General features: G+C 46.0%; 1 protein-coding gene across 1 annotated transcript in view; it reads right to left on the minus strand.

Moving 5' to 3' along the window:
- The window catches only part of LOC130150662 (alpha-2-macroglobulin-like protein 1), a 30,673-nt gene that overhangs the window by 15,030 nt on the left and 3,641 nt on the right, over window positions 1–12,002 (minus strand). The window contains 13 exon segments of the mRNA XM_056341816.1: window positions 184–289; window positions 1,854–2,027; window positions 3,224–3,370; window positions 3,914–4,059; window positions 4,521–4,584; window positions 5,485–5,718; window positions 6,521–6,685; window positions 7,422–7,531; window positions 8,640–8,748; window positions 9,996–10,110; window positions 10,487–10,571; window positions 11,156–11,315; window positions 11,835–11,855. Coding sequence (XP_056197791.1) covers window positions 184–289; window positions 1,854–2,027; window positions 3,224–3,370; window positions 3,914–4,059; window positions 4,521–4,584; window positions 5,485–5,718; window positions 6,521–6,685; window positions 7,422–7,531; window positions 8,640–8,748; window positions 9,996–10,110; window positions 10,487–10,571; window positions 11,156–11,315; window positions 11,835–11,855 — 1,636 coding nt within the window.

The following is a 12,002-nucleotide window of genomic DNA, read 5'->3' on the forward strand; positions in this document are numbered from 1 at the left end:
GACATTTGAGCTTTTAACTGTGATTTATAAATCAGGTCCGCTGAACTGAACACAAGCCTTGCTCCTCTCATACACCAACAAGAAACACGAAAGGATGGAAGTCGGCTGTCCCAGCTGCAGGCTGGCCAGAACTGTGAGACGAAAGCCCCTTCAGTCAAGGAGAGGGACATGTCCATTCCTTACCAGCAACATTGTCTGTTCCAGAGTACATCTTTTTCTCAAAGCCTGGTAGCATACAGGAAACTGGTTTCTTGATTCTAGTATTGGTTAATATTTTCATGCGCAATTTCTGGGAAAACATTGAAGAGTGCAAATAATGATAAATAAAAGGGAACCAAGGATGTTGAAAATGTCTGAGAGCAGGTACCGTAACGGGGGAGTGGTGTGGTAGCTGGATCACTTTAAGATGCTGCTTGTTTGCACACATATGCATAAACTTACAGGCTCAGACTCTGGGCAGTGCACAAAGACTGGAAACCAGCTTCTGAGGAACGCTGAGGCCAATTATTGCTTCTCATAGAAGTAAATTTCAACTAGATCTGTCCTTCATGTGCCCGACCCTAACAATGACCCAGAGTCAAATGCCATATATTCCATGAAAAAACTTAAGAGAAAAAGTTCTAAACTTTAGGTCTGCATGATTTTGAATGGAAAGATCTGACTGGCTGTTCACAATCAACTGCACTTACACAAGTTAGTACCAGTCTTGGCTTAGAAAACTGATGGGGAACTTGGTCACAACTTAGTATGGATTCTGTTTTTGTCTGAACAAGACTCAAACTCTCAAGGGCTGTGCTTCACAAGGCAGAAACATTGGACTGAATGCACCCTCATGTGCATGGACTGAGAGGAAGACATCATCACACCAAAAAAACGCATGCAATCCTGTGAGCAATCCTTGCTTTGGTTTAGTGGTCTGCAAGTCACTGAGAAGTCTTCTACTTTCTCAAAGAGCCAAAAGCCTTCATGGAGATCATAGGCCGTCACCCTTTCTGAGGAGGCTGTACATGCCCATGGATTTAGTCATATGTTACAGGACAGTCATCCGTTACAAGATCACTATTAATCAAGGTATAGTGGGATCTCCTTTAACTAGCATCCAATGTAATCTAGGAGTAAGCATCTAGAAGACAGCCCAGTACTGTGCCTTTGGGGGGAAGCAGGGTCTGTATTTGTACGGTAGAGTTCTGTCAGCCTGAGAAGCCCGTGCAACTCACAATCCATTTTGGGTTGCTTTCAGTGTGTTGTTACTTTCTTCTGCTATTTTGAGGTCCTTTTACCTGCATGTATTTATTTAAACATTCTGTCAGAAGCAGCACTTCTTGGGTTCCAGTTAGCAGATGTGTTATTAATCTTTTTCTGGCTATTGGGCTTGTTAGCAGATTAGCTTATTTTGTCATTTGTCTTGACAGTTAGCTATGAAACCAAATTGTGAAGGACTTCCTTTTACTAAAAATTCTTTGAGAAGAAGTAAGAAGAGACTCAATGAAACACAGAGTAAACAACTTTACAAATACAATAATAGCCAAGCAACAATCGGTCAAAATATGGAGAGCTGCTTGGGGTCTTGCTGGGATATCCTTGCCGCTCCCCCTTGGTAGATATGGTAGCCTAAACTAGGTTTGTTCATTTTCACACTGTCTTTTTCTGATCAGGTGGTTTGCACTATGCTTGCTTATAAGTTTAATCTTTCCCCATAGTCCCCAAATGAGTGTGACTACACTGAAGAGCAAGGTACATAGGACTTCTAGCAATGAACATTGGGGCAGCTGAAGTTTGCTAAGACTAAACTCTTGCGGGCATTCTGGAAACTGCTGGCTCAGGAAAAGTTTAGTGGAAGTGTAGACACTCACCTTAAACAGATTAAAGACATCAGCGTCACTTTGATACCATGGTGCTCCCATCCGAGTCTTTTTGTGGAGACTGGGCTGCTGGGGCAGACAAGGGTATGCCTCAAAGTCTTCCAAGTGATAAGGGAACCCTCGTCCTCCAACTGTAAAGCTGTCATCAAAGAGCTCCTTATACAGCTGCAATGGAAGAAGAGAGGTCTTCATAAGGAACTGGCCAACCAGCATGTGTATGGGTCAAATATTTAGGCTGTAGCCCTCTATAATTCTTTGTAAAGCTTTGCAGTCAAGGAAGTTGGCGCTGCCCAGTTTATACTAAAGAACGTGAATCCCAAGGAGTGAATGCAGGCGAGTAGCTTTTAGTCTGCAAGACGTTCACTTGTGACAGTTCAAGCCTTTTAACTCTAGGATGCAAGATTAGGATAAAAATGCATGATTCAGTCTGAGCAACGCATTGGCACATCTGACTCACACATTTAATGATGACCACTTTATGTATCTGTTAGTAGATGATGCAAGTGCTCTGTGCTAGAACAGGATTCCTGTAAAACGGAACACCAAATCACACTGTGGGTCCCTACCTACTGGTGCAGGAATTCCCCCTGATTTGGTGAGGCTTCTTTGTAACAAACAGTCTGGCCTGCTATAACTTCACTTACAACTTTGCATGAGGATATACATGTGTATTATCTCTGGTATACATTGTCGAATTCTGTTAGGATTTTCAATTCTTGCAGTATTTTTGTTCTAAGTCTTAAATTCATTCCCCTGAAATACCCAGCTGCTTTAGGGTAAGTTCCTTCAACTCTTCTAGATTCTCAGAATGCACCTGGATGCCAACAAAATCCTGACCACTTTTTACCGGCCACTGTCTGCACCGTGTGCTGGACCCTATCGACTTCTGAAGAACTGCTCGGGTGCTCAGCCTGATCTGTCATACGGTTATAAATCAGCAATGTTTGGGGCAGAGGAGTAGGAGGACCCTAGTGGGGAAAACTTCCATTGCAAAGGTTTAGCCTCACTGCCTGGTGGAAGATGGAAATGCGGAGAGACAGGTGGATGTGAGGAAAGCTGCTAAGCACTTTCCCTGCAAGTGGAAAGCACCAGCATCTCTTTGAAGCTGTTCTCCCTGCCTATCCCTGAAGCACCATGCAGCATCCACCACTCTCCAGGCAGAGACCCACAGTGCAGAGCTGATGCACGAGGAACATGACCACCACATAACTGCTCAGAAGAGGCTGAGGAGGGGGAACGCCAGGGCAGCCACCGAACACTGCAGCCATGTCCTGGCACGGACTATGGGCTTCCTCCTACCAGCGCATGGAGACAGAAAGCAGGCAGACACTACGGGGGTGGTCACGGCAGGCTGCACTCACTGTTTTTGCTGTCAGGGTATCATTTTTCTTCAGGAGGACACTCTTGTCAACAGCTTGGACAGAGCACAAGGACCCTGGAGCAGCCTTGAGGTTCAGACTGACTTTTGATCCCGGGACTTCCTCCTTGTGTGAGAAGTCCAGCGCTACCTGCAAAAGCAGACAGGGTCAGGGGCTTAGTGGTAGAGAGTGGGACCCTGTGACTCTTAGGTGTCTAGGCAGCAGAGGAAAAGACAGATAATAAAGTAGGGAAAGGGGCTGAGATGCCAGCAGACCCTTCTAGAAATCCCTTGGGCAGGTTACATGGGCTGCAGTGTGTACAGCCCAGCCAGAATTCCCCTACCACTACACATCCACTTAGGGAGCTAAGCAGGTAGGCTTCTCTTCTTGTTAGGGAGAACATCAGGGACAGTGTGTTCCCGAGTCAGTCACAGGGAACGGGGGGAGAAAACGCAGTTCGGGGGGGGGGGGGGGTCTGGTTTACTCCTTGGGAAAGGCTTGCCAGTGCTGGGGAGGGTGGGACTAGGAAGTCAGGGAGGAAGGTTATTAATGTTTCCCAGCCAAAAATACTGGGCATCTGGTTTGGATGTGTATCCAGCTTACACCACTTGGCTGAGGATAAAACAGGACCAGGAACCACAGCAGGCCAGAGCACATCAATGATGCTGTCACACTTCTTGTGTTTCTACTCACCTGGTGTCTAAAGCACTCTTCCACTTGAAATTCTTCCACATCAGCCACCACCTCCCCATCCAAGAAGACTGCATACACTAGAAGCTTGATGTCAGGCAGGAAGTCATTGCCAATAGTCAGAGTCAATGAGAAGGAGCCCTACAGATCTGCACGAGATAGCAGCAAAGGAGAGAGGGAAAATATTCCATTAAATCAGCTCAATGGGGTAGGACACACAGTAAGAATCAAAAGAGGGAATTTAATAACTTCTACCTGCAAATAAGAACATCTTACACAGTCACCATCACAGATTACCAATAAACCCAGGTTTAGATAAACAGGCAAGCTACACAAATTCTATATCTTCTCCAAAGGTACAAGCTAGCAGCAAAGTCATAAGGTTGGATAATAGACCAATTAGACAAGGCAAGAGAAGGACAATCACCTAGAAGGGCACTGAACTGATATGAGAGGAGATAGTGTTGGTCTGATGAGGTGGACCACCACTAAGAACTCAGTTCAATAGCTCCCGCCTGTGGATAACAATAAAACCTGCAGAGATTGACACTGGAGAGTGGTCACAGTTTTCTGGGGTGTGTTATGAGACACTTCATGCATTTCTACTCACTCTCATGCTGGATAATTGGCACACGCTTCTCTCCACTGGAAAGGATCTTGCCTTTTGATATCACCTGAAGAGCAAAGAGAAGAGCCAGTCAAGGGCCTGAATTCTGACAGTATGAGGAGAGTGCAAGAAGAACAAGAGAAGCAAGAAGGACGTCGGACAGTTGTTGTCACAGAAGCTTCTCTGGCAGAACATGACCCAAGAGCTCTGTAGCAGAGATGGTGATAGTATAGGTGGAAGTGGACTTTCAAGTCGAACCACCTAACCAAGAGGTGTTGGTTAGGCAATGAGAATGACCGCTTGCAAAGCTGGAGGTACATCTGAAGCTAAGAACAGCTGCTCTTAAGCCCCGTTGATCTCTGATGTTCACATTACTAGGGTAGGGTACTGTTTGATCGTACGAATGAGCCCAGCTGAGTAACCAAGACACTCGTAACCTCTCAGCTAGGCTGTAGTCACACTCTTGCTTCGGCCTCGCTTGAAAGTGGACTTCATCAAAACATGATTATATACCTCTGGAGCACACTGAGGGCTTGTGCAATTTCAAGCATTTTCCTTAAATATACAGGCCAGAGGAGGTCAGCTGCCCCAGAGATTGCCTCTTAGTTCACAGACAGATTGCCCCAGGTGGAAATCTAGGACATACCTGCTGGGCAGAAACCAGGCTAGCCCTGCACTGCCACCCATGTGAGCACAGAGAAATGTAGGGTGAATGGCAGGTATCTATCACATGAGCTTAGGTCAAGGCACCCCTGACAAAGCAAAGCAAAACAAAGCAGCTGGGGGCTAGAAGCAGGTCCAGGAACTGGAGAACAGGAGGAGGTTTGGGCAGAACAGAACTCACAAACTGACTGACTGGCCTTGGAGTAGCTTACCTTCTCCCATGAGTATACATGTGCTGTGTGAAAAGGGTAAAATGCCAGTAAGCATAATCTTGCCCTGAGATTCAGCTGTCTTCTGTGCTCACCAAGTAATAGAAATCAATGTGGCCTGCTTCAGAGCTGACTTTATTCCAGTCAAGGATATAATCCACTTGCACTTCCTGCTCTTGATCACAGGGCATCACATCATCCCTGGCTTTGATCTCAAGGAAACTGTTGCTCTCAGAGTAGAAAGGTTTCAGCCAGTGGAAGCTATCCTCAACTCCTGCATGACTTTCAGAAGAATCTTGCTCATTGTCATTTCCAAGGTTGTAGGTAGCCTTCAGAGCACAAAAACGTGAGTTGGAAAACATCAGGTAATGCAAGGGATCTTACGTACCAAGTCCTGCCCAACCAAAATTAGGGAACATCACCCTAAACAGACTGGGGTCTTGGGGAAAAGCATCTGGAACAGTAGTTCCGTTCTCTGAGAAATGGATGGCAATAGGAGATCGCACTGCTTGGGCACGGATCCCACATCAGCTGCAGGAATGTAGGTAGTGGGCAGGTGGGTGTACTGCCAGGCTGGTAACAACGAGCTCCAAGTGTAGGATCAGAAATTGTGAGAAGCCGCCAAGTGCTTCAAGTGTGGTATTGAAAGGGAGGTCAAGACCAGCTATCTGCCAGGCTGAGCCTGGACAAGCTATGTGCTGCTGCAGGGCAAGGGTAGCCGCTAGAAGTGGAGTTAAACAGAGACAGGTGTCAACTGCCAGTTCTGTTGAGCCACCTCTAACATATCCCAGAGTGGAGAAAGGGGGGACTTCCTACGAGGAGGTATTCAGATTAACAGATGTTTTTAGTGGAGTCAAAGAAGGTGAGGGGGGATACAAAAGATTAGGATCATGCTCTAGCTCAGGACAGCAGACCACCCTTGGTGACCTTTTGGCTGAACTGTTGCAGCACAGACTCCAACTTCCCTGAGGAGATGGCACTGGAGAGTAATTAAAGATGCTTGTACAGATATAACCAAGTGAGATCAGGAGCCAGAGGACTGAACTCCGAAACCTCACATTTGTTCCACTTTTTTTTTCTTTCCTCAGTCTACCTTCACTTTATCCTCCTTTTTCTGTGGCTGATGCTCACCTTCAGAGAAACCAGCGTGTTGTTCCAGCTGGTGGTATCCAGTGAGAAGTGAGCTTCTCCATTCTCATCTGTGATTAATGACAGGCGTGTCTCCTCATCATTGATGTCAACTACTAGGTAGACTGTTTCATTTCTGAGGGGAGACTTGCCACTGTGGCAGAACAACTGCAGAGAAGGCGAGGAAGTTAATACCCTGTTGTGCCACACTCCAAGGCACTGCCAGTGCTTGGTGTTTCTATCACTGGGCTTCCTCAGCCCTTCTAGCTTTCAGACACATTGGAAGGATCCAAATAGAAGTGTGATAAATGCACAAAACCAACAATGTGCATCTGTTTAGGACTAGAAATACATGGTAGCGCAGCCAAATAAGACACCTATATTGGAAGAAAAAGGCGCTTTCCTCGGATTCTGAGCTTTTTCTTGGACAATGCTGCAGGATCCTTGACGATCAGAAACAGCCTAATCTCCAGAAATTTGAGTGTTTCTAGCCCCAGTGGGACAGCTGTCCTAGCATCGCTCGGGGGACTTGAGACAGGAGTGACTGCCAGTGAACTGATACACAAGGCTTTAGTGATTTCTGCCAAGCTACCATGTGCATTTGTCCAAAGGGAATGTTATTTCCCTGATGACACCACCCCCATCCCATATGCCTTTTATTGCACAGACTATATTCAGCAGCTACTCCTGGGGAAGTCTCCAGAGACTGCAGCTGGCCAGAATTCCTGTCCAGGAATACACTAGGTTAGGGTGGGGAGAAGAAATTGCTTCTACAGGAGGCTTCACCCATAGCTGCTGGGTAACGGCAGAGCGGCACCTACTTCCCTCAGGATTGTTGCTTTCTGCCTACAGAAGATTCTATCTATGATGTATTCTCAGCAGAGAAGGGATCCATGGGTGTTACCTTCCCTGTGTATGGCAGTCCACATTTGTAGAATGCATGGAGGTTGATAAACTTTATAGACTTAATTCTCGTCACAGTAAGAATTTCAGCTGTATTCATAACCTTTGCTCCTGGGTGGAGAGATGAGAAATCCGTTAAACCCTAGCAGTGCTTTTAGGGAAACAGAAGACAAGAAGATGCTTCAACACTACCTACAATACCTACAACCTCTAGATTTAGGGGACAAAATATTTATTTTTTTTTAGGATATTGTAGAGGAATTAGAGGACAGTATGAAAAATTTATTTGTAAAAAGGTTGTGATGATTGTTAAAAACACAAGGTATGAAATATTAAGAAAAAAAAAGGGGGAACTGTAGAGGAATGAAGCTGTGTTAATTAACTTTGATAATGTACAGCTGTGGGTCAGATGGAGGAGGAGCAATGTGGTTTGACCTCTGGAGGAAGGAGATACAGCACAGACAGTAGAATCTGACCAACGGTAAAGCCTTGTTGCAGCCGGATAGTTTGTTTGTGCTGCAACAGGATATGACTCCCTCAACCTTTCTAGGCCCTCTGCTTCATGACATGATGCATCATACCTTATAAGTAAACATTTCTCTCCACTGAAGAGACAGAGAAATTAGATGACTGTATAGTTATAGACAGCTACACTGTAGGTGTCTAAAAGTGGCCTGAAAGACGCCATCCAGACAGTTCAAACAACAGACACCTCTATTTGCTAGAGCTAGGTGCATATTAACACTGATACTGAAACCTACCTCCTTATAGCCAATATTGTGTCAGACTAAAAGGAAGCAGAATATCATTCCTCACAGCTGGAATGTGCATAAGCAGCCCTGCCTCAGGCTTAGGAAAAGAGAAGGCAGGAGACTGCGGGTAGGGACTACCTGTCAGGATGGTGTACTACAATTAGCAAGGACTGCAAGGGCTTGTTGCAGACTTTTCCATGGCTAGCCAGGGCTTTGCAACTGGCTGAGAAACAACTTGGTGTCCAGGCAATCACGAAAAAGTTATATGTGTGCTAGTGGAGATGAGGGGTGGAGAGGATTAAGAAAATTTGGTAATAATAGATGGAAGAGGTACTAGAATAGACACTGCCATTGTGGCAGAAGACTTGGGAACCCTCAAGGTACTTTTTCACAAGGAATTTGACTGCCACAGAAAGGCCAAAGAAGTTGCCTCCAGGGAGGAGAACACTTCACATGTTTTGCAGTACCTGTTCCATCTTCCACTACTTCTCCTATCGCAATTATGTAGCTGTCAGTCTCACTTAATTCCAGAGTCTCTGTCTTTATGGTAAAAGTAGTGCAGCCATCCATGTTTGTCTGCAGAGAGAGAGATGTGAACAGAGAGAAAGATAAACTGTTCCATAGATGCTGGGCAATCCTAAAGAAGTATTTCCAAATATCTGTGGAACAGATGGAATCTCAAAAAGCTGTAACTGCAGAAACCCATCATAGATTCCTTAGCCAGAGAAGAAAATCAACATGCTTGGATTAAACTGTCTCTGAAAAAGTGGCAGAAAAAAAAAAAGTGTTTCAGGTAAATCACATAAGGGTTAATTATGTCACAGACAAACCCAGGAGACTGGATTAAGCCCCAGGTAACCTCCTCCCTGAGACTATATGGTCGTGACGAATAAAGCCTGCCAGTGTGGCTTCTCAGTCATGGCCATCTCTGTGATGAGGCCGTGTTAAACAAGGGCATCCAGCCAGTTACAGACTGCAAGAGCTTTCCCGAGCATTAAGGCAGAGACAGGGTACAGCCAGCCTGCCAGAGAGGGGAGGTGGACCAAGTGTTTCTAGTTGTGCCTGTTAAGTTCTCCACAGAACCTTGCAGGGTCTCTTACATGCCATGTGAGAGGGAGCTGGCGTTCAGCTGGTGTTTTGCACTGCTAAGACAGTGCAGCATTCCAGCTGGAGACACTTTGCTACTGGGTGCGTTTTAAAAGATGGAGAGATCCAGCTGGATTTTTATATTCTGGCTTGTTGCTGACTGGTCTGACATTTAGGAATATTTTCTTGTGACTTTCAGGCTGAAAGAGCTGCCTCTGAAAGCCATGGAAAAAAACAAGTGTGGAACTTAACCACAAATGTATAATGAATGCAAATGTGCAGAAAGTGTAACCAGCATTGGACATGATCTCAGACAGGACACTAGCAAGCTTAAGGCGATCCGTTAACTGCATGGATACAGCAAGAAACAGGGCATTAAGCCACAGACAATTTGATACTCTGATAGCCTGTTTATTGGTGGGAGTTGTCACAGGACTGACTAGACCAGTGATCTGATACAATAGGATACAGATCCTTGGGAAAGGATCTGTAATTAAATTACTTACACCGAGCTTACACCTTCTCCTGAAACCTTGAGTCAGATATGGGCAGCTAGAGCAGTAATTCAAGCCATAGAGTCACAGGAAGAGGAATCAATAGTCTGATGAGGTCTAGCAAGTGGGAAGACAGCAGACTAAACAGGTGAGTGTACATCAGAGGTGCATCAAGGCAGGTTAAGGGGACAGACATGCATTTTCAGCAGGCTATACTTTCTACTCTTCTATTTGTTCACCTACCCGGTTGTTTTGTTTCCTTATCTCCATATAATTTGTTAAATTGCCTTCCAAGATCTGGGATAATGCGATAAAAGTAATACTTGTTTTCCCTTGAATGGGCTTCCCATAGGTATACCTGTGTCAAAAGGGGAGAAACATTCACCTGAAGACTGGCCACTTCAACAGAGATACAGATCCAGGCCACCCCCACCCTCACTGCAGGGAAGTGGAGCCTGCAAGAGCTTTGTACCTTGTTTGCTCAGGAACTCCAGCTTGTCTCTTAAGCTCAGTTTGCATCTCTCTCCGCCCACTACACCCAGCATCCTAAGCATCCTTCAGCCTCACAATAAATGACCAAGTGCGAGAAGAAGCCCATTCCAGAGAGTGATCTGTCTCCCCCAGCCACAGGGCAGTGCACGAACATCATACTGGAAGGTCGCTTCTCAGCTGTGGACCATCTGAAGGTGATTGTGGAGTTGAAGGCCAAAGATCACAACAGTATAATTACTCACTTGCCACAGACCTTCAGCTGAAACTCCTTATCTGCTGTAGCAATAAATGGAGGGTGCTCAATCTTTATTTCAAATTTTTTCAACACTGCGTAGAAGAGAGAAAGATAAGGATGGAGGGAAAAAACACTGAGTATGGAGTCCAGATGGGGGTAAAGACAGTAACGACCCCAGTTATTCATCACCATGCTGCAATGGGGATTACTCCCTTCAGCCACACCTCCCTCTATTTGCTGCTACAATTGCACGTAGGACTGTTCTCTACTTCAGCTCAGTCAAGCATAAACATTTTAAGTGACACAGGGTTTTGTCCTTACCCACGTCACCGCAACTGAATGGGACTAAGACGTGATGCTGCTTCCTCCTACAGCGGCAGACTGGAGCGAATAGTAAACCTAGCTTAGAAGAGGGCGGCAATGCGCAGCAGAAAGTGCTTGTCACAGGTCCCAGTCACAACTAGAATGAGTTGTCAGACCGCAGCCTCTCCTTTGTACCCTGTGCAGCTGCAGAACCTCCAGCCCAGCATGAGATGTGCACAAAGACCCACCAATCCCTGTCCCCAGACTGCTGTTGTCCCAGGGCAAAAAGTCTGATGAACGCGGCTCCATTGCCCTGCTCTCTTCTCCAGCTACCCACACTGATTTTCTCCCACCTCTGTTGTCCAAGTCTCACCGTATTCTTCAACGCTGAAGGTTTTCTGAGCCATGTATGGTTGCACTGAGATGGCGTACTCCTCAAGGGGTGCTTCAGAGGCCAGGGGGAAGGACAGATCCACAATGCCATGTCTTGGCTTTACATTCAGCCACTCAGCAATACCGTTATATTCAGGATCCTATTTGAGGAAGGACATGTAGAGCCACCAAGTCACAGTGGGAACATGGGTACCTGGCAGGTCCAGACATACTCAGGCACAAGAAGGCACTACGAGGATGAGTAGTAGTAGAGAGGATGCCAGATCACCAGCACATATTCCTTCTCCTCCCTCCAGTATTGTTTTACTGAACTTTGGAATTGCAAAGGTTGCCAAGAACAGTAAAGCTACTGGGAAGTGGTAACATCATGGGAAGGAGATGCAGCTGTGCCGCATCTGCTGAGCACTTAGCCTTGTGCTCTGTGCAGACAAGGTGTTGGGCAAAGCTTCATTACTGTCCTGCCTCTGTCTCAGCTATGTGCATCACAGAGGTGCTGGTTTGAATGAAAAACCCAGGCTGACCAGGTAGAAAAGACTTCAGCTGAACCTGAGCCAGAACCAGAAGCTTATGAGGTTACATCTGTGGCACAACTCTGTCCAGGAATGAAAAGGCACAGTAGGAGACAGACATCTCCCTTTGGTCAGTTCTTTGTCACTTACCTGCAGCCATATCTGGGAATACTGTAAAAACAAGAGGAAAAAAAAGCTCAGTTTTGTACAGAGCAAAACAGCATTCATGTGAACCAGTATTAATAATGCTGCCTGATGTGAGCCCCTGACCAAAAATTTCTGCCCCACCCAGACCGCATGTTAGGTCTCCTCCTCCTT

The sequence above is a fragment of the Falco biarmicus genome, chromosome 5 (genome assembly GCF_023638135.1).
Source record: "Falco biarmicus isolate bFalBia1 chromosome 5, bFalBia1.pri, whole genome shotgun sequence".
In the NCBI taxonomy this organism is placed as follows: domain Eukaryota; kingdom Metazoa; phylum Chordata; class Aves; order Falconiformes; family Falconidae; genus Falco; species Falco biarmicus.